Below are 23,185 nucleotides of genomic sequence, written 5' to 3'. Positions count from 1 at the left end.
ACCACGTAATCATGCACATCACTGTCCCTGAGAAACCCATCTGGGATGTCAGATTTTCAACAAAAATAGGGGTTGAGTATAATTTGTTGTAAGTACGAAACTAAAAGCCTGAGGACTCACACTTCACCTTGCATTTGCCAGGAATTGCTGCGATGGTGAATTGGATCAGCAGTGCGAGCTAACAAGGGAGACAATCTCAGCTACCAAGGCAGAGTGCTACTCAGATATATTGGCATCATTTCTCTTGTACTTCATATTGTTTAGATAAATCCAAATAATTTAACTTCATGGATATTTTTGCAGCCTGGAAAATGACTGCAGATATCCATCCCCAAGCACAAACTCCTGGGTTTTGGACCAAGGGCTGTGAAAGGCAGCATCTTCCTGACAGGAGCCACTGTTCGAGTGCTTCACTGGGGAACACCTGCCAATAGGTTTGTCCCTGCTTGTTCTTTCATTGTGCCAAACTCCCTGGAAACAGTTTTTAATGTCCTCACCACCGGCCTCAAACAGACCAGCACTGCAAAGTCAGGTGTGCACAGCATCCTGTGCTTTAGTGCTTCCCAACAAAGTACTGACCACAGCAGGACTGGATTCTCCTTTCCACGTGTGTGTGTGTGTGTTCCAGCACCTCATCTCACAGCCCTCCATCTCCAGCTGTGTCAAAACAGCTCCACAAGAACTGCCTGCTAAGCTTCAGAATGATGCTAAGTACCAGAATCTAATAATCCCCAGCATCTGTGAGAGCTGGCTGAGTTCCTGCCCTCACTCAGGGCTCAGAGCAGAACTGAGCTGTGTGTACAGAACCTGCACTGCTTTTACACACTGATGTGAGAACAATGAAATCACTTGGCTGCTGCCCCGAGGAGCCATTCCCAAGCCAGGGCATTTCCAGCCAGGGAACTCCAGGAGCAGCACCAGCTCTGTGGAACAGCTTCACAAATATCCTCACAGTTTTGTACCAGGATTTTACTCTTCTGATCCTCATTGTTTTGGTTGTGTGTTACAGGCTGTGACACTGCTGTCCCTTTCTGCCCTCTGCTCCATCTCTCTGCAAATCTTCCTCCCTGGTAAATGTTTCTGAGAGTCTTCACCTGCTTTTGAACATGAATACATTAACACAATGAATTGATTTTATTATCTTTAACACATCTTCTACATCTGATTACTCCACACTTAATGCACAAAGAACATTCACATGTAATCTAGACATGTAGGGCATACAGACTAATAATTATATAGTAAAGAACTCCCATTTAAATATGTGTCATTTACATTTAAAATCCTGCTCATTTTTCTTAACATTCTATATTAAAGCTGATTTAAATTATATCCTAATACTGCCTTATAATTGCAAGAGTAAAATTTAGTATTTATTCCAAAGTTAATGAGTATCTATAACTTACATTAACTGGGAAGCAATAAATTACAGTAAAATATGATTTGCTGCACTAAAACCCAGCAGAAATTCTCCTGCAGCCTAACAGGTGATTCCAGTTCTAGGATTTACAGGTTGGTGCCACACATGGGGACAAGGGTCAGGAACAGTCAGAGACAGCTCCAGCTGATCTCTAAATCCCTCTGATGCCAAAGGTCCCAGCTGAACATCAGCTCCATGCTGCCTTAAAGACCTTCATGAGCAGGGCAGAAGAAATGCAAGGGGTTTTTACACCAAGAGACAGAATTCAAGAAACATGAATGCCCCAGGATAAACCCTGTGCCTTTTTGGATGCTGGACGGAACAGACCCCGAGGGCTGCGTGAACAGCTCTGCTCTCCAGGGCACACCCCACACAAACCCAGCCAGGATTGCACCTGGCCCTGCTTGCACTGCACAGGAGGAATCCCTGACTCTTGAATGGATCCAGGGTGCAAGAGGTGCCATTTGAATATCCTGGGAAGGAGAGAGAACAGGAGCGTGTCTGAGTCCTCCTGGGCCGGGCCAGCTGCTCGCAGCCGCTGGCCATGGTCACATCTGGGCACAGATCAACACAAGGTCAGATGCCAAATCAGCCTGCTCAGGCAAAGCACACGTGATGAGAGAACAGCAGAGAACAGAAAATGTGTCTGCTGAAAGGCCAGAGACAGCGTGGTGCTCCAACACTCCAGGCACACGGATTCAGAAACCATCACAAGGACAATGAGCCTCCTCAAGGAGTTCACAAGGCACACACCTGGAGCTCTAACCTGCAGATCTGTTTATTCTGCACTGCTGTAATTAACATCTACAGAGTGGATAATATACTTCACATCTGCTTCTGGTTACTAATTCAGCCAGTCTCTGGAAGTGGAGGCATGCAGCCTGCAAAGCCAGACTCATTACCTTTACAACAGAGACCACCAGTTGATTCCCACCAGGACCTGGCCTTATTAACCTCAGCTTTAAATTACAAAGTCACAGATGTACTCATCAGTTGCTTGATGAAGATTCATTTGCCAGTCTCATCTCACAAAAGGAGTAATTAACGTGAAGACATTACAGGCTGATGATTGGAATTGTTATAATGCAGGACTGCAGAGAAATAGCAAGGCACCTGCCTCTCTGTAACAACTAACAGCTCTCTCAAAAGTTCCAATTTACCAGTATAATTGTAAGAAATTAAGTAAAAAGCAGTGAATTGCATCAGTCTTGGGCCTGGTCTGCACACAGACAAATAAATTAATGTCTCCAAGTGTTGTTACAGCGCTGTTATAGCTGTGGTGGTTTGAGGGTAGAAAGAAAGAATTCTGTCATTTTTTTGGCTACTTTGTTGGGAAAGACTGAACAAGTCTTTGGCACAAAATCCCTTCAGCAGATCTGACAAAAGCAGAAGCAAACTCCAAGCTAAACACAGGTTAGACACTGGCACCTGTGGAGGAAAGAAGGGCGTTGAGGGGGGAGATGAAAGGTTGGCAGCTGTGGAGAAAGGACACAAGGAAAAGGGTCCACAGGGAGTCAGCTGAGAAAATAACAGCTCAAAGCCACAGAGAGCAAAGGCAGAGGCATTTCCAGCCCCAGCTCCAGGAGCCAAGGCTCTCTGATAGCTCCAGGGAATGAGGCTGGATTTCATCAGCCTCCTGCCTACCCTGGCCTCTCACCCAGCCAGGAGAACCCCTCGATGGGAGCTCACAGGCAGGTGGAGTGAGAATCCCTGGGAAATTCCTGCAGATGTCCCCCCTGGAGTCACAAATGTCCTGTGCCCCTGCAGATGCTTCTCCCTTGCTCCCAGGGGACCCCAGCATCCCGTGCTCTGGGTGGGCTCTGTACCATTGCAGGCCTGCATGATCGTTCCTCAAAATCCAAATTCAATGGTATAACGAAACAAAAGCCATAGAAACACTGATTTTGTTATCAGAAGGAAGTTACTTAGGAAAGTGAAAGCTGTGCACCTCCTGGCAAAGCCAACAGTTTTTACATCTGCAGATTCTTGGTCTTCCTCAATTCTCTGTCTTAGCACTGTCACCCAAGAACTCACAGGCATTTGCTGAGGATTAGTTCAGCTCCAGGCACTCTCCTTCCCCTCTGCTTTGCCTGCAATCACCTGATGGTCAAAAGGGCTGCAAGCACACGAGAAACATTCCAGAAGCAGGTAAACAAAGCACAGGCAGGAATTTACAGAGCAGCTCCATCACTGCACCACTGAGGACCTGCGGGTTTAGCCCCAGCTTATTGACCCTGAACAAAGAACAGACACTTGGACAAGAGAAATGCACCAGATCACAAGAGCCTGAGGACAAAACCAACCCAGAACCACGGCAGAAACTTCAGAGGGAGAATGGTTTCCCAGGAAAGGACACAAAGAATGTGTGATGGTACTGGAGAAGAAAATGAGTGCCCTTGTAAGGGTTACTGAACTCTCTTCCCTTCAATGAAAAGCACTAAGATTTCATGCTAAGATTCTTCAGCTTTTCTAAACATATGCAGGGACAGAGAGATGCCATTTGGAAAGATGCCTAGAAGGGTTTGCAGGAGACAAAAAACAAAAAATAAATTCAATGATGAGCAGTAACTGTGTAATCCTGAGTCTGAACTGCCCATGTGAATGTCAGCTGTTTAATGTACAATTCTCCTCTGATATTTTGCTTTCAAGGCTGCTTGGTGCTCAAGCCACACATTTTTCAGCTAATCCTGATCTGTGGAGAAGTTTTATCAGTAGCTATTTAATAATAATCCTGCTACTAAAAACACAACAGAAAATGAACAGCTGGAGTGTTACGTAGATAGATTTCCTTGCATAAAGGAATAAAGGCAATCTGGGGGGGCATATGGTCACTGAAAAGTTTTTCCACTGAAATGAGAAGTGCCAGGTTGTGCAGACCTTATTATCAATGAGAAGAATTTACTCAGGTAAGCAGCCTGGAAAATCTCATCTTTTGGGGATCTGCTTTCAGTGTGAAAGCCCTGCAGAGCCTGTACACGTGAAGCAAAGAAGAAACCCCTGAAATATTAAATATTAACTAGATACTATTCAGTTAAGGAAAGCTTTCACACAAATCAGATTTACACTGAGAAAGAACTTGACCATTTGAAAGAGAACTCTCAGCATCCAGTGGCTCTGCAAGTGCAGGAATCCACTCCACAGTCCCTTCTGCTCCAAACCAAAACACAGACTATTTCATCATTTAACATGTGGATGTAACAACCTAGAGAATACCCTGACCACTGTGTCCCCAGTTTAAAAAACATAAAACCACTGAAACCTTCAGAAGTGCAGGTATCAACATTTTGGTAGCAATTTAAAAGCTGGGAACTTAGGATGCAGTCAGCTACAAAACCCAGCTCTCCCCCTTTATAAAGATCAAAAGGTTGAAAGATAAATCTGATGGAAATGGTTTTCATTACAACATAGCTGGTTTTTCTCAGGCAGAGGACTCAGTGTGCCGTAACCTTTTGGGCTCTGGGTAAGTATTCTCTAAAATGTCATTTCTGATAGGTTATGTACAGTTTATTACAGAGGGGTTATTACTTCAGATGAGACTTACAGACTGGGAGGTTGAGGACTCACAGATCCTCCCCACATCACCAAGGTGCCTTTCTGCTCGTTTTTCCAGCCCTCAGGAACCCCTGGAGCTGGGGGAACACGGGGCAGGGCTGCAGCCCCAGGTGGGAACAGCAGAGGATGGAGCAGGCTGTGGCCACACAGAACCCTGCACTGTCACCCACTGTCCCTTCTCTGACATCCCCAAACCCCTGGTGACTGGATGGTGAACAGAATTTCCCAGGATATCCCCAGAGGATCTGGGAAGGGCCCTGAACAGCACATTCATACCCTAATTTTATCCTCACCCCCATCTCCCATAAATACCCAGAACCCTAAAACTGGGTCACTGCTGCCTGGAGGGTGGCAGGGGAAAATTCATAAATATTGATGCAGGAAAAAGAAATAAACTTTTATTGGAGGAGTGGGTTCTGCCTACCGTGCCCCAGGAGCCTCAGTGCCATCAGCATTTTGTGGTGCCAAACCATAATTTAAAGGATGAATTTTATGCCAAACTCACCAGCCCTGTCAAGGCTTCCCATTTTCCATTTCAGCCCATTGGATCAGGAGAAGGCAAGAGCCTTCCTTGGAAAGGACCTGTACTCCCTCCAAAGGCTGCCTCTCCTGATGAGGCTGGGAGAGAAGATGCTCTTCACAGGCCAGGAAAGCACAAACTCCTCCACCTCTAACTCCTCAGCCCAGCAGCAGTCAGCAGCATTTGTGCTTCAAAGTCATGTATTTTCAGGAGACACGGTTTTCTGACTCAGAAGAGCCTTCTAATAATGAACTGCATGGCCCATAGCTGTTTCAGTGGTGGATTTTAAATAGCACCAAAAAAAATCAGGATAAATTATGCTTTTTAAATAACTTAGGGTAGGGAAAAATAATCACAACCGATTCATCTATTTGCAAGGAAAAGCTTTCCAGTAAACACCTCCATCATAAAGGAGAGAACAGACAGAAAAGTTCTCCTCTACCACTGGAATTGAGGTTTTGCCACAGAGGCAAAGAGCAGACAGCACAGCAAGCAACACCAACACAACAAGCACACAACACCAGGCTCTCCTGACAGACCCCTGACAGAGGCAGCTCCACCACCATAGCACAGAAACTAAAAATAACATTCAGCAATGCTGGTTTTCATCAGGCCTTTCCCTGTGCCTGAAAGGGGAGAGCTCACAGTCACCAACACCTGCCCTTACTTTGGATTCAGGAGCTCACACATCCATTCCCCAGAGCTCACACGCAGCTTGAGCCAAGTTATCATCTCTCCAGGGAGCAAAAACAAGAGCAAGCAGCTATTAGAAGTGTAAAAATGGCCCAGAGGATGAGCTGGAAGGCTCTGGATGGCTGGGGGCACAGGCTGCCCCTCCTGCTGCTCCAGGCACTCTCGGGCAGCAGACACACACTGACAGCCTAAGGACACTAAGGGACACTTTTCCTCTGCTCTGAGGAAAGCAAGGTGCTCATTCCCCTACAGCTGCACCTTCCAGCGCCTCAGGCTGACCCAAAGCTGGTCCTCATGGTTTATGAGGCACTTGGAGGAGCACAGGAAGGATTCACATGTTTGTCATCCCAGCCTGTGGGGACAGAGGAGCTCAAAAGGGACCAGAGGTAGCCAAGGTGCAGGAAATAATGAATTAGTGGCCAGTGTCAGCTCACTGAATGAGGCACACAGCTGCCAGTCTGCATTGTGAGACTGCCATCCTTAACCTCCCTTCCAGATGAGGTGAAAAGGATGGACTTGATGTGTTTCCAAAAGGACAAGCTGAAAAAAGATGAACCTGGATACGTGCAGAGGAGTGTTTAACACCACAGCACCCAGAGAAAAGCCTGTTCCTACACAAATGGGAATTTAGCAACCAGCATGTCAGAAGAAACTTCCTCACATTTTGGTCTTCTGCTTTAAAATCTGTCCCACACCTTCCTCACGTGTCTGCATGTCCTGATCAATTACCTCATGTCAAAGCCTTGTTACACACACACACACACACACACGAGTTTTAATTGATTCTCTCAAGTCAGCCAGCAAGGAATAAATCACATCTTGGGAAATAAAGCTGGGCACAGTAGGGCAGCCTGCCTCAGTGCTGGGAGATGTAAAAGCTCAGAAAGAAAGGCAGAGCTGCTTTGGTGGCAGGGTTTGATCCCTGGAGCTCTGAGCCAGCCCAGCACAGCCAGGCTGCTGAGCCTGAGCTCCAGCCATGCTCCCCTTCTTCACCTGGCAATAAACTCACACCAGCACAGCACTGCTAGCCTGAATTTATAGAGCATCAGCCCTTCTCTCTGCACAGTGAAACACTGAGACATCACACAGCAACTGCAGAGCTGCATACTGAACGGAAAATGCACATAAAACCAACATTTCCATGCTTTGTGCTGCTCTTCTGACTGGCTCAAAAATTGATGCCACCACCTTTTAAAGACTCTTCATTCACAGCACACTTACCATGGTGTTAATGATCATTCAACACCTTTGAGTCAGCAATCCCTTATGCTTGTCAATAAAGGTAAAACATAAATAAGAAACAGATGAAGGTAATGCAAGAGACTGAATTATACAGCATAATTCCCAAAGCCAAATTCTGAAGCACAACCAACCAAAATACAGCAGAACTGGAGAGGCAGCAGCTGCCTTCAAGGACATCCAGCACAGGACAGGGTAAAACTTCAGGGAACTCTTTCAGTTCACAGCATCTTCCAGGCAATCTTTGAGGATGCAAACTAAACACAGGATTCTGCTCCCCTTTATTCATGGTTTTGTGCTGCTGCAAGATCAGATTTCAGGAACCAAATCTGTTTCTCTTACATGCTTCAGTCTCTGTTAAACTTGCTGGAACTATTGTGGCAATTTCTTGTACACACACAAATCCCATACTGCAGAACCAAGCCTCAAAATTACAGTTCATTCTAGCAATCTTCAGGCTTATCTTAAAACAGAACATTAATCTGACACAACCCCCACCACACACACACTTTTTATAAAGAAAAAAAACTGAGGGGAAAAAAAAAGAGCAATTATTTAAAATATTCATGACAACAGTGGTCAGCAGTGTGAAATGCAGACATATCACACCTCCACTGAGGATTTAATTCAGCAAGGCTGACACTGAGCAGCACAAATGATGTTTCAGTCAAACCTGACAGGACAGGACTGCTTTAGGAGGTGCCACCCAAATGAACACAGATGAGCTACCAAAGGCTCTCAGAAGTTATTCAAACCCGTCCCAGGGACAGTTTCAACACTCAAAGCAGCAATAAAAACCAGAGATGGGACTGAGGAGGCAGAAGCACTTCAAGGAAAGGCACAGAAAGGAACAGGGTTTCACACTGAGTGACCTGCCCAGATCGGTGACACAGGAGTGACACCTGCTCAGGGACACAGGAGTGACACCTGCTCAGGGACACAGGAGAGACACCTGCTCAGGGACACACAGCTCAGGGACACAGGAGTGTCACCTGCTCAGGGACACACAGCTCAGGGACACAGGAGTGTCACCTGCTCAGGGACACAGGAGAGACACCTGCTCACAGACACACAGCACAGGGACACAGGAGAGACACCTGCTCAGGGACACAGGAGAGACAGAGAGCTCAGGGACACAGGAGTGACACACAGCACAGGGACACAGGAGTGGCACACAGCTCAGGGACACACAACTGAGGGACACAGGAGTGACACCTGCTCACAGACACACAGCACAGGGACACAGGAGTGACACACAGCACGGGGACACACAGCACAGGGACACAGGAGTGTCACCTGCTCAGGGACACAGGAGTGACACCTGCTCAGGGACACACAGCTCAGGGACACAAGAGTGACACCTGCTCAGGGACACAGGAGTGTCACCTGCTCAGGGACACACAGCTCAGGAACACACAGCACAGGGACACAGGAGTGACACACAGCTCAGGGACACAGGAGTGACACCTGCTCAGGGACACACAGCTCAGGGACAGAGGAGTGTCACCTGCTCAGGGACACAGGAGAGACACACAGCTCAGGGACACAGGAGTGACACACAGCCCAGGGACACAGGAGTGTCACCTGCTCAGGGACACAGGAGAGACACACAGCTCAGGGACACAGGAGTGACACACAGCTCAGGGACACAGGAGTGTCACCTGCTCAGGGACACAGGAGTGACACCTGCTCAGGGACACAGGAGTGTCACCTGCTCAGGGACACACAGCTCAGGCACCCACCACAGCCTGCCAGGCTTTCTCCATCTCTTTTCCAGGCCTGCTGTCCCTCAGATTCCTCATGCACGCTCAGTGGCTCCTTCTGAAATACATTTAATGTGAGAATTGTGATAGTGGCAATGTGGCATGACAAGAATATCCAGCCTTCACTGATAGGGGCCCAAACCAGAGCACTAGCAGGTCTGGGGTAAATGGAAAGTGGAGATGTTTGGCACCTTGCAGAACAGATTGTCAAGTCTTTTCTGCACCATTTCAGGCTGTCAAACCTGGGTGCTTTCAGTGCAGTCTGGTATTGCTACGAGTTATGCCCATAATATCTCCTCTCCCATTACGTTCTTCAGCTCCCTTGTGCTCTCCAGAGACTTTTCAAAGCTCATTTCCCATTGTTCAAAGTCTGACAGGATTTGCTTTCTCCTGCCACGGCACCACACTTTCTCTCCATTCCACTCTCAGCCTGGCACCTCTTACTCATCCCACAAAGCAATTGAGAGATCATCCTTCATGATCAAACGAGCAGTGAAATAAAAGCCACACACTTCCAGACCCAGAGGCACAGCTCCACCACCTTGCTGAGCTTCCTGCCACCCTCCACACCATGACTCAAACCCTGCTGCTTTTCAGCTGTTAGATATTTCTAAATCTCTTCCTAACATTGTTCAGAAGTGCCTAACTAATTTTTCTGATCATACTCAAAAGTCTTGTGAAAACATCTCAGTTTTGACGGGAGGCCTTTTCAGACCAAGGGTGGAACAAGGACAGGGATGGAAAACCTGACAGGTCTTTTTCCTTAAAATAGCTCCAGTGTGGCTGTTTTCCCCAAGTAACCTCAAAGAAGTTTTGCTTGTGTCCCAGTGGGGGAACAAATTCAAATCTTTAAATCCTGAAAGTTGCCATGAAAAGAACTGACAACTTCCACAGCTCTGCATAATCCTTTTCTCCTCAACACTCATTAATTGCTGCCACTTAAATTAAGCATCCCTAAACAAGAGCATCTACTGCTCTTAAATGAACTACCAGGGAGAAGTACAAGTTTATCTTTGTCCTGTTCCCTCCTTGCACAGGAGTTACTGGATCACCACCTACAAAGCTTGCACTCCTCTCCATCACCCACTGACAGGACACCTGTTTGAAGCCTGTTATTTACAGTAATTGCCAACATCCCAGAAATCCTCCCAAAGACACAATTATACAAACAGAACAGGAAAACTGGGGCTTGCACTGGAAATCTGAAAAGAAAAAACACCCCAGAAACAAACAACGTGAAACCCAACCCCAAAACAAACACCCCAAGCTCTCTTCCAGCCAAAGGAGCCAAAAGTGCTGCTCTCAGTGGCCAAGGAGCACAGCTCTGTCTGGCCAAGAGCCAGGCACAGCTCCAGCCCCAGAGCAGACACTCCTTCAGCAGTGTCCTGACCTTGCAGTGGGTCTCAGACAGGTCACACTTCACCCCAGAAATCCTCTTCCAGCTGGAGCCAGATTCCTGACCTGCTGCTGCTGCCCATCAGGTGCTCAGGGAGAACCTTGCCATTTGATCCCTTCTGCCTTACTTCACTTTTAGCACCTTTTATTGAGTTCCGCCAAAACAAATGAAAAGCCAATATCCCTTCCTGGGAAAGCAAACATGGGGCAGGGCGGAGAAGGGAAGAGCAGCAGATGAAAGTCACTCCAGCTCTCCTTGCCCAATCACTTGAAAGCAGGCAGCTATTTTTGGCAGGCTCTGAACGTTCAGTCACCGCTCTGCAAGACGAGAAGTGAACGCAGAGCAGAGCACATGACAGAGCTGCCCGAGAGTACGCCAGCGTGGCTGCAGGAGAAAACTGCTCTGAGAACAACTGCTCCTGAGAACAACTGCCATGGAGGACAACTCTGGAGAACAGCTCTGGAGAACAGCTCTGGAGAACTGCTCTGGAGAACTGCTCTGGAGAACAACTGCCATGGAGAACTGCTCTGGAGAACAGCTCTGGAGAACAGCTCTGGAGAACTGCTCTGGAGAACTGCTCTGGAGAACAACTGCCATGGAGAACTGCTCTGGAGAACTGCTGCTCCTGGAGAACTGCTCTGGAGAACTGCTCTGGAGAACAACTGCTCCTGGAGGACAACTCTGGAGAACTGCTCTGAGAACAACTGCTCCTGGAGAACTGCTCTGGAGAACTGCTCCTGGAGAACAACTGCCATGGAGAACTGCTCTGGAGAACTGCTGCTCCTGGAGAACTGCTCTGGAGAACTGCTCTGGAGAACAACTGCTCCTGGAGGACAACTCTGGAGAACTGCTCCTGGAGGACAACTGCCATGGAGAACTGCTCTGGAGAACTGCTCTGGAGAACTGCTCTGGAGAACAACTGCTCTGGAGAACAACTGCTCCTGGAGGACAACTCTGGAGAACTGCTCTGAGAACAACTGCTCCTGGAGAACTGCTCTGGAGAACTGCTCTGGAGAACAACTGCTCCTGGAGGACAACTCTGGAGAACTGCTCCTGGAGAACAACTGCCATGGAGAACAACTGCTCCTGAGAACAACTGCCATGGAGAACAGCTCTGGAGAACAACTGCTCCTGGAGAACTGCTCCTGGAGAACAACTGCTCCTGGAGAACTGCTCTGGAGAACTGCTCTGGAGAACAACTGCTCCTGAGAACAACTGCCATGGAGAACTGCTCTGGAGAACAACTGCTCCTGGAGAACTGCTCTGGAGAACTGCTCCTGGAGAACTGCTCCTGGAGAACTGCTCCTGGAGAACAACTGCCATGGAGAACTCCTCTGGAGAACTGCTGCTCCTCTGGAGAACTGCTGCTCCTGGAGAACAACTGCTCCTGAGAACACCACCTGAGCACACCTGCCCTGCCTGACGGCCTCCAACAGGCACCAGCAGCGTTCCCTCAGGAAACACACACACCTGAGCCTCCCACCAGTGCTGCAGCTCCCCAGAATGCTCCACATCTCTATTTCAACAGGGAACACTTCAGGGTCAGGAATTCCAGCTCTGCACCCCACAAGAAGTGACAGTGGCTTGCAGTGACAACCGGCTCCATCCCAGTTTCGGAGGAACAAAGTGTGACAGCAGCTGGGAGCACTGTGTACAATAACAATTAAAACATTTCTTGTTTTCCAGGCAGTTCTGTAGCACAACTTGGGCAAATTGAGATGTAAGAGCAATGTAAGGATTTCACGTGTGAGCTGCACATGGAAGACAGCTGCACAGAACTCCACAGCACATGGAAAATCCAAAGGAAAAATGTTTCTGTGTGAGCAATTTGACAGCACACTGACCACAGTGCTCCCTTCCAGTGAGGAGCATCCTGTGATTCCATACACAAAATGAACAGAAAAATAAAGTAATTAGATGAGTTCTAATTACCACTGGATTTGAATAAAAAAAGGCTACAGGGGTAGGGGAAAGTGGCTCAGAACTCCTAAACTTCCATCATTAAAGGCAGCAGCTAAGCCTAAATTTCATCCTAAATTGGGTGGTAACTAAAAGCACATGTATCAAAGATATCAAACACTGGTTAAACAATTTATTGTTAAAGCAACCTAGAGAGCCTTTTATCAATTATGTCAAGCCCCAGATTTTGAAAAGCATCTAGAGATTCCTTGGGCCACAGAGCAGGGGGATCTCTATAAATACACCTTCATTCCAGCTACAAGCACAAGCAGTGTCACAGGAAACCAAGCACCACTAGCTCAGGTTCAGTCAATCTTGAACTGTGTACATGTAATGCAGCCCAGATCAATGGCAATTCGATTGCTGTTTCAGGAATATCTCTTCTCCACACTTCATGTCTGTCCCCTGCTCCCTCCCACCTCCCAGTGCTGCTCTAATTATTCAAACAACGTAAGCAGTGTTCAATCCATGCCAGCCCTTTCTTCCTTTAGCACTGACCTTGCCTTATACATCACTCTCACAAAACTAATTAAGTGGAGAACAGTCCCACTTTACACTCTCTTCATGAAAAGAACTGAATTGTTACCTGCCTGAGGGTGCAATTTAAATTATTTTTGCCTTCATTTCACTCAGCAACACAATACAAATATTGAGCAAGAAACCAGAGCAGGCAATTCAAGGAATTCACCCAAGATACCGCACACAGAAATTGTAAGTAACATTTATATCATAAGCTGTCTCATTTTGGTTTTCATCATGCATTTTCACATATGCTTGACCAAGCCATACTTTGGGAAAAACATGGAATTTTGTTAAATTTGTTAATTGGTCAAATGACATCGCTGAGGAAAGAAAAACAGTTTGGGCTACACAAGCCCTAGAGCCAGGCTCATCTGAGAGGGACAGGAGTGACAAAGAAACCTTCAGTCCCACAGAGGAGATCTGAGAGCACGGAATGTGTGAGAGCACCAACAGGGCACTTCCCCTCCAATGCACATCACCACAAAAACCCTGCTCTGAAATGCTCAGCTATAGCTTGTCCAGGGTGTGGATCTTGTCCTGTTGGAGTTACAGATGTTTTGTTTGTACACAGGACACCCCAGATTTGCAGAGGATTTTATAAAAGCATGGATTCACAACTGTGGATTCAACACACCACAGCACTGCCACACAAGGAGGAGCAGAAGCAGAAAGTGAACATTCACTGAGCCAAGGCTCCCCTGGCACACTCGATTCCCACAGCTCTGGGGTAAGAGCAGTGCCCTGCAGCAATGCCAGGAAATGGCACAAATCCAGCCAGTGACAGGTCCCACACCAGAGATGCCAGAAGCCCAAGCCCTGCAAATTCTCCTGCATGGCTGGGGCTGCTGCTGCTCCTCCCTTTGCAGCCCCTGCAATGCTCTGTGGGGCCACTTGTCCTCCAGCCTTCACCTGCCTGGGACTCTTGCCTTTCAAGATGAGATTTGTCAAGAAGCAACTATTATTAGGTTTTCCTCTAGAAGCAAAAAAAAAAAGATGATTTTTACTACCTTCTGTACAAGATGAGTTCTTGGCATGGACAGCAGCCACACAAGAACCAACGCTGCAAGAAACCCCAGAGTGTGGAGCATGTCCCTGAAAATGCTGCCTTGCTGTGGATTTCCTCAACACTGAAAATCATTCAAGAGCACCAGCACGAATGTGCTGGCATTTGGATCTCAAGGCTGCTTCCACTTTTTAGTTGCTGACGTTTTCTCAACATATGTGAGGGGCCACTGTCTTGGGATTGAGAGGGAAGGATGTTTCTTTCATAAAGAGTTTCTGTCGTTTGTGGTACCAAAGGCAGTCCCAAATAATGAGTCATAACAGGAGGTAGTTACTGTAAATATTCCAAGCATGGGCACATTAACAACCACCCACTAATCAGAGGCAGAGCCACAGGCAGACACAGAGAGCTCCCACTGGTGCCAAAGGGAGTTCTGAATGGATCAGGACCTCAGCCAAGCTCTGAGTGTCTATTGTGACCTGCAGCATTAATATCCAGCGTGCCATGGGTCATGGCCCAGTTTGGCTGTTGCTTTCCAGTGGGCAGCACAGGCTGATTTCAAAGTGAAATCTGGAATCTCAGACAGGAGGCTCAGAGATTTCTAGTGTGAAGTGAACAAAACAAAACCATTGTGTTTAACCCTCACTCTTTGGCATCATTAAATGTTTATAATACAACCACAAGTTCTGATGTGTAAGTCAATAGCACCAATTGACCACAAAACGACCCACTCTGCTGCTGGCAAACATCTGCCTGAACAGATCCTCCAGTTCACATCCTAAACTGCAGCTGAAGGTTGGTGTGCTTTTGGTCTGGAATGGGGAAGAAGTGGCACCCCAATTTCTGACAAGAAAACAAAGAAATGTCCTGCCTTGAGCTGAGCTGGCCCAGCAGCACTCGAGGCACTCAGCACCGAGCTCCCTTCCCCCTTCTCACCCAGGGCTGCACTTGCTGCTAATTTTGATTCCTTGCACTCAGACCAAGACGTGGTCAGCTTACATGCTGCTCCTCTCCAGTCCCTGAAGTAAGTTACTTTCTCATGATTCAGTACTATAGAAATATAACTGTTGAGATCAGCTGCTTTATTTTCGTCAGCTTTTCTCCAGACCTTTCAATCACAGGCTGCATTATACTATATTCCCATAAAGCCAGGAAAAGCAGTAATAGATACCTCAAAATTCTGGCTTCTATTTTTCCTGCCAAGTGATTTCTCTAAGTGCTTTGTTTTCTGCTGTCACTGAATTAGAATAGTACCTGTGCTCCAAAGTCTTCACAGTTCCTGTCACTATTTCAATACACTCTTCTCAGATTAGAAGCTTTCAGCCTCAAAAATGCTCCTATTTTGCTGTCTGCAGAAGAAAATACACTCTGCATTTTCTCACTACTTATGGCTGAGGTTATCAGACTTTTGGACAAAAGCTATCTGAGTTCCTTGTGGTGACAGCACGGTGACAGGAAAAGATCCCCCTGCATCTGCTTTGATGGGGAAGCCAACAGTACATAATCCCCTTAGTAAAAAGAAAAACAAATGCAGATGAATCATTCCTCAGATTTGGTTGGAGACTTTCTGCTCCAGCTCTTGACTTTGCTCAGAGGAGCCACACAAATTGCGCAGCAGCCTCTGGAAAGAGCCTGGCTGTGACAGCAGACAGCACGAGCTCTCCGAGGCCCAGGTCCAAGGCACAGGGCTCTCAGCACATCTCAGCTCCCTCCCAATGCCCAGGGCTCTCCTCCTGCCCCACAGGTCTCCCCCAAATAAAAGATAAAAAATATTTAATTCCAAACAGGTTATGTTGTACAGCCCCAAGGACACTCGATGTACCGTGCCCAGAGTACAAGGCAAATCCTCTGGGGAAGGTGCCCTGCCCTGGCACACCTGAGGCTGTGTGCACAGCAGCTGCATGGCAGGACAAGAACCTGCCTGGTGGGACCTGCTCTGCTGTGCTGGGAGTGCAGGAGAGCTGCTCCAAACCCAAAGCCAAACCCAAACCATCAGTGTTTGACCAGAGCTGTGCTGGAAATGCAGGAGAGCTGCTCCAAACCCAAACCCAAACCCAAACCATCAGTGTTTGACCAGAGCTGTGCTGGAAATGCAGGAGAGCTGCTCCAAACCCAAACCCAAACCATCAGTGTTTGACCAGAGCTGTGCTGGGAGTGCAGGAGAGCTGCCCCAAACCCAAACCCAAACCCAAACCCAAACCCAAAGCCAAACCCAAACCATCAGTGTTTGACCAGAGCTGTGCTGGGAATGCAGGAGAGCTGCTCCAAACCCAAAGCCAAACCCAAACCCAAAGCCAAACCCAAACCATCAGTGTTTGACCAGAGCTGTGCTGGGAGTGCAGGAGAGATGCTCCAAACCCAAAGCCAAACCCAAACCCAAAGCCAAACCCAAAGCCAAACCATCAGTGTTTGACCAGAGCTGTGCTGGGAATTCAGGAGAGCTGCCCCAAACCATCAGTGACCAGAGCTGTGCTGGGAACACACCCAGGACACCTCCTGAGCCCTGAGCTGCTCCCAGATCAGAGATGGCCACAGGATGCTGAGCTGCTCCTCTCCAATCCTCACATTCCTGCCCAGCCTGGAGAAGGCACAGTGAGCAGAGCCAGGGGTGCCTGCCCCATGCCAAGGCCAGCCCAGAGGGGACAGGCTGCTCTCTGGAACCAGCTGCTGGCTGTCCCAACCAGCCTGCACCCGGGCCAGCAGCACTGCCCTGCCTTGGGGAAACACCTGCCAGGATACCTGGGCACCCTGCACCTGCCCAGCTCCCACACAGCCTGAGAACAACAGGGGGGAAGGGAAATCGATGCCATAACCTGACATTATCTTATAGATACACCCTCACAATTAATGCAGCACCTTGCAGAAAGTGAAGGAGCACATCCCTGACTTCATTCTGTTCATCCATGAGCTTTATTTAAGATTAGAATAGATAATTCTCAAGTGTCCACAGCCTCTTTTAAAAGCAATCAGATATTGAGCAAAACAGTCATCACTGGGTTTTCTAGGCAGGACTTACAGGTGGGACCCACAAACTCTAAAGCAAGCAGTTACTTTCCTCTTTGGCTTCAGGAAAGAAGTTAAAACCCCCCCATAGCTTTTAATTAAAAACAGACTTTGATATTTCTGTAACACCTGCAGAACTCCACTGACACCAGCACAGACTTTACACAAGGGTAATTTAACTGCAAACAACCATTGCAAGGCAGTTAAGTATTTGCTCTGCATTGTGCTCATTCCCACCAAAACCCAGGGCCTTTCAAGGCTCTGTATAAATCAGTTTTTTCTAAAAAGACCCACCCCAAAATCCGATTGAAGCAAGTGTCTTTCACCAGCTCCCAGAGCCCAGCTCCGCTGGTTGTGCTGTGAAATTCTGTAGAGAGCTGCAGCAAAGCCTCAGCTCCTGCATGGCCCTGCCATGCCCAAGAAAGCTTCAGGAGTAAGAAAAGCTCTCAGTGAGGAGCATTCCACATTTATCAGGCAAACATAACCTGCATTTCCAGCAGGTATTCAAACTGCACCGTGGGACCCTGCAGAATGGGGGTACAGGAACTATCACCACAAGAAGCTACTGGCACATAAACCATGATTATACTGTTCTTTGAAAGAGGGGTTAACTAACCCAAAACCACAGAGCTGTCTCTCAGGACTCCAGTGCCACAGAACACCTGCAGATAAACGCAGGAAATTTCTATTTTATTGTATTAAAAAAAAAAAAAAAAAAAAACAACAGCCAAACCAAAAAAAATCTAACAAAAATCCCACCCATCACTGCCTGCATTTACTAAGGCTAGAGCCAAATTAAACATTCCCATTCAAGAGTATTAACGCTTGCAATCACCAGAAGAGAATCCAGGTGGTTCAGTGGAAAAGCCATTTCCTATTTTTGTCCACAACTGAAGAGGCTGAAGACGAGCACGCAGCCTGCACATGAAGGAGTGAACATTAACTCCTTCTCAGCCTCCCGGAGCCTTTTAAAGCTGTTTCACAGGTGCTCTGAGACTCACAGAGCACCTCACACATGGACCGGCTCCTCCTGCTGTAGCTAAAGCTGCCTCTTCCCTTGGTGCTGGCACAGAAAGTTTGGATAGGAGCTCAGAGAGCGCGGCAGCATCTCCTGGAGCCGAGTGTCAGCACCGACTGCTTTTCCTGGGAGCCTGAGAATATTCACCTTCTGTGTCAGCACTGACATCACAGCCTCGCACGTCCCGGCAGCACCATTGACTCATTAACACACACAAATGCCTTTGTCCCGCCGGTCTCAAATGTGCCACAGCCTCGACACAGGCAATTTCAGACATCATCTATGCCATTAAAACCTGCAATCCTAGCACAGAATGGAGTGTGTAAGCTTGATTTTAAAAATAAGCTTTCAGGCAAGCACAGTACAAGTATGGCAGTTTCTTTTTGCTTACGATTATAACACAGTTCTAAATCACACAAAATAATTCCTCAGAAAGGCGGGAATCTTTTGTTCTGCTCTGCTTAATAAATTATTTAAAGCGCAATATAGTGAATAAAGCCACCATAAAAAAAAATCAAAACCAACTCAACTTCAAAGAATATAATGCAAAGGCAAAATACATTTATCTAGGAAAAAAGGAAGGTTTTGCAATGCACCCGAGTAGTGAAGTTGATTGTGTTGCTAAGAAAAAACGTGATGCAAACGCTAAGGTTTTGGACGTAAGACAGAACATAGTAGGAACGGGAAAAACAGCTGGGGGAAAACTCACATTAAAAAAAAAAAAAAAAAGCTCTCCGAAGTGTTAAACATCAACTTTCAAAATCATGAAACAAAAAAACTTTTTATCAAGAATAGAAAGGTTGGATTGCTTTGATTCGGCCTCTCAGGCCGCTGAAAGTAAACGCCAGTGTCCCACTCGGTCTGCCAGGATCAGTGAATAAAGGTGGGGTTTGGTCCTTCGGGGAGGCCGGGCCCCAGCGAGCACACACTGAGTGCGGGGGACCCCCAGGGACCCCCAGGGACCCCGAGCCCGCCCGGGATGGGCAGGGGGACACCGCCACCTGCGCGACCCCGAGGAGACCCCGGCAGGGACCCCACATCCACCAGGGACCCCACATCCACCAGGGACCCCACATCCCAACAGGGACCCCACTGTACCGCAGCAGAGACCCCCAGCAGGGACCCTCGGTACCCCGGTAGGGACCACCTGTACCCCGGCAGGGATCCCACATCCACCAGGGACCCCACATCCCAACAGGGACCCCACTGTACCGCAGCAGAGACCCCCAGCAGGGACCCCACTGTATCCCGGCACGGACCCCACTGTACCCCGGCACGGACCCCGGCACGGACCCCACTGTACCCCGGCACGGACCCCCACATCCACAGCCATGCCCCCCGCGCCGCGGGGCCCGGGGCGAAGCGGGGCGAGGAAGCCCCCCGTGGCCGAGAAGCCCCCCGTGGCAGGGAAGCCCCCCGTGGCAGGGAAGCCCCCCATGGCCAGGAAGCCCCCCGTGGCCAGCCCCGGTGCCCCGTGTCTCCATGGCGATGTCCCCGGAGCCGGGGCCGCCGCAGCACCGAGCACCCCCGGCCCCGGCCCCGGCCGGGAGCCGCCCCCTCCCCCGGGGAACGGGGGGGCCCCGACCCCGCCGTGCCGCATTGAGCGGCCCCCGCAGCCGCGCCGGGCCCCGGGCACAGCGGGCACCGCCGCCTCCCGAGCCGGCTCCCCGGGCACAGCGGGCACCGCCGCCTCCCGAGCCGGTTCCCCGGGCCGGGGCTGCCCCCGGAGCCGTGCCCCCCTCCCGGCCCGGTAAGGTCGGGCTGTCCGCGGGGAACGAGCCGCTTATCGGGGCGGCTGCGCCTGCCTTACCCTTGGAAGCATCTTTCTCTTCTTTGGGCTTGATCACCTTCCCGCTCATAGACCCCAGCTTGGGTGGGAAAATCCCCGGGAGCGTCGCGAATTCCGGCCGGACCCAAAGAAACCCCGGGCGGGGGGCGGCGTGCGAGCGTGTGGGGGATCCTCTACGCCGAACAGGCAGAAATAACAGCGAGAGAAGGGGAGCGGGGGGGAAATGAGGAGCCGGCGAGCTGCCCGCTCCCCGGCGCGGAGCCTCGGAGCCCGGCGGCGCCGCCGCGGTGCCTGCGGGAGCGGAGCGGGGAGCGGGGGGCTCCGGCAGCCGCAGCACCGAGCCCCTGCGCCGCTCGCCGTGCCGGAGACAAAAGCGATATTCCCTCTGCCTGCCTGGCCCCGGCCCCCTCCTTCCCCCGCCTCCCCGGCTCTGCCTCCCCTCCCCAGGGCCAGGGAAGCGCAGCTGGTCCTGCAAGTGCCACCGACCGGGGGGAGGGGGGCACCGTCACTCGGGGGGGGGCGTTTGCTTGGGTGTGTTGGGTTTGGGTTTTTCTCTTTTCGCATCCTCCCCTAATAATAATGGGATGGAGCAGCAGAGCTGCAGCCGCGGATAGGAGGAGGAGGAGGAGGACGCGAGTCCCCGTCACTGCAGAAGAGGCGGCAGGTTTACGCTCGCGGCAGCGAGGAGGGCTGGAGGGGGCAGCTCCAGCCCCCCCCGGCTCCCCGCATCCCCCTCCCCACAGCGGGGCTCCACTGCCCGGTGCGGGGACCAGCGGGGCTCCATTGCCCGGTGCGGGGACCAGCGGGGCTCCATTGCCCAGTGCGGGGACCAGCGGGGCTCCACTGCCCGGTACGGGGACCAGCGGGGCTCCACTGCCCGGTGCAGGGACCAGCGGGGCTCCACTGCCCGGTACGGGGACCAGCGGGGCTCCACTGCCCGGTACGGGGACCAGCGGGGCTCCACTGCCCGGTGCAGGGACCAGCGGGGCTCCACTGCCCGGTACGGGGACCAGCGGGGCTCCACTGCCCGGTACGGGGACCAGCGGGGCTCCATTGCCCGGTGCGGGGACCAGCGGGGCTCCACTGCCCGGTGCAGGGACCAGCGGGGCTCCACTGCCCGGTGCAGGGACCAGCGGGGCTCCATTGCCCGGTGCGGGGACCAGCGGGGCTCCACTGCCCGGTACGGGGACCAGCGGGGCTCCCCTGCCCCCCGGGGCTCCCGCTGCCCCCCGGGGCTCCCGCTGCCCCCCGGGGCTCCCCCTGCCCCCCGGAGCTCCCCCTGCCCCCCGGAGCTCCCGCTGCCCCTCTGCCGGAGCTGGACCGTGGCCGCAGGGCGGCTCCGGGCTCGGTCCCGGCCGTGCCCGCTGCCCTGCCCGCAGCCTGTTGCTGCCAGGGCCCGGGGGCACGGCGGGTTCCCGGTACCGGGGGGCACGGAGCGGGGAGCGGGTTCTCTGGGCAGGGAACACGCCGAGCCCAGCCCTGCCGCTGTGCCCCGCCGCTCGCCCCCTCCATCCCCCTCGGGGAGCAGGACGGGACCCCCGGCAGCAGCCAGAGCCCCTCAGCCGTGCCACAAAGCGGGGTGTCCTAACCCTGAGCCCCTCCTGCCCCTCGGCCCGTCCTCCTCGGGGGGCAAAACTTCCCGGGCCGGGGGAGGACGAGCCCAGGCAGCCCCGGGCCCGCTCCGCAGAGCCCGGGATAAATCGGGCTGATGAGGGGGAGCCCTGCGGGGCCCGGGGGAGCCCCTCGGTTCCGCCAGGCTCCTCCTGTCCCGACCGATCGGAGCGGGCCCGGGGCTTTGTCCCGGCACAGGGACAGCGAGGCACGGCTGGAGCTGAGCCCTGCCCCGGGGTCCCCGGCACGGCAGCAGCCCCGGGACCGCTATTTTTAGTGGGGCCGAATTCCTGGCCGGCACCGTCCCCTGCTGCAGGGGACAGCTGGGGACAGCTGGGGACAGCTCGGCTTTCCCCGGCCCCTCCTGCCCTGCCCAGCCTCGGAGTAAGCGGGTGATGAAACACGGCGGGGGATGGATGGAGTCTCACAGCCACGGCGCACCGGGATCCAGCGCAGTCAGGGATGTTAGGGCTGGTTAAACTGAGAATCGGGAGCTGTGAGCCCGGCTCTCCATCACTCGGTGAGGTCAGCTGTGACATGCAGAGAGCATCGCTGGGGAGCTGGTGGAGGTCACTGAAGGTATTAAAACCACAGAGATGTGGCACTTGGGGACATGGCTTAGTGCTGGTTAACAGTTAGATTTGATGATCTCAGAGGCCTTTCCCAATCAAAATAATTCTGGGATTCGGTAAGCCCTCTGATGATAGTGCAGTTGGAGTGCTCTCCATGTAAGTCTATTTCACAGGAGCCTCTTCAGCTGTTTGTTTTTTTAACACTTCAGAGACTCTCCAGGGGGTTAAGAACCGGGTCTTTCCCTTGTCTCTTTCTCTCCACACAGGGCCCACTGAATCCAGAGAGCTGGAAGTGGAAAGGGCAAGGAGAGATTCTCTGTTCCGGCTGAGCCAGCACTCTCAGAAGCAGCTGATGAACCCCAGCAAGGAGATTTCAGCTGTCCGATACAACTTAGACCTGAGTGTCAAAGGCTCTTGCAGTGTCTTTGCTGAGAGTCAGTGACAATTCACACTTCTGGTGTGAGAAATTTCCAGCACCAAATGTAATGAGCGCTGTGTTGGTGCTGGCAGTGAACCTGCCTTACCTGAGCCATTCTCACCTTTGCCAGGAGAGCTGTTCAGTTCTGCACGAGGAGTTATTCCATTGACCAAAGCAGGCCCGTACAATCAAACTCGCTGCACTGGAGGCAGCAGCAGCTCAGCAGGCTGTGAAAGAATTGTGGGCAAAGAAGGAAGCTTACCCTGCTCTTTCAAAATGAGCTGGTTTTCCCCCTTACTGGTTTCCAGGGCTTAGAAGTGTCAGTTAAAACAGTGCTAACATATCATGATGTGCATGCAAAATATAGGGGATTTGCATGAAGGTTTATTGCAATCCAGGTACAGTTTGCACAGCCTTTAATTTGAAATCTGCCTTGATGGCTGGAGTATCCTGGTGGAGATGGCTCTGTGCTCGGGGTACTGATTTATGTCTTCAGATTGCCTCATCAGTTCCTCACTTTGAAGTGAGCAGCTCTCTGTTTTAAGGAAATCACTTCAGGTCTGGGCTTGCAACACAATTTCTTTAACTAACTCAAATATTTAAACACGAATCTGAGCCTCAGTGTCTTGGTACATCACTTCCCAACTGCAGCAGGGTGATTGTCCCCTCACTGCTTCCAGCTGCAGCCCTGGAAGCCGAGAAGCCCT

General features: G+C 50.9%; 1 protein-coding gene across 3 annotated transcripts in view; it reads right to left on the bottom strand.

The window, feature by feature from the left end:
• FGF13 (fibroblast growth factor 13) overlaps positions 1–20,264 on the bottom strand; it is a 215,355-nt gene extending 195,091 nt beyond the window's left edge. Inside the window, exon 1 of one of the 3 annotated variants that reach the window (XM_058848229.1) lies at positions 19,899–20,264. In XM_058848229.1, coding sequence (XP_058704212.1) covers positions 19,899–19,947 — 49 coding nt within the window. In that variant the 5' untranslated portion in view covers positions 19,948–20,264. Of the gene's footprint in view, positions 1–9,176; positions 9,199–10,577; positions 10,802–19,898 lie in introns of those variants that run through there. The other 2 variants (XM_058848231.1, XM_058848232.1) reach the window with 2 other exon arrangements.
• Positions 20,265–23,185: the final 2,921 nt, after the last annotated feature.

This window comes from Poecile atricapillus, chromosome 12 (assembly GCF_030490865.1).
Source record: "Poecile atricapillus isolate bPoeAtr1 chromosome 12, bPoeAtr1.hap1, whole genome shotgun sequence".
Lineage (NCBI taxonomy): Eukaryota > Metazoa > Chordata > Aves > Passeriformes > Paridae > Poecile > Poecile atricapillus.
The sequence above is the reverse complement of the archived record's forward strand: the minus strand, read 5'-3'. Positions and strand labels throughout refer to the sequence as shown.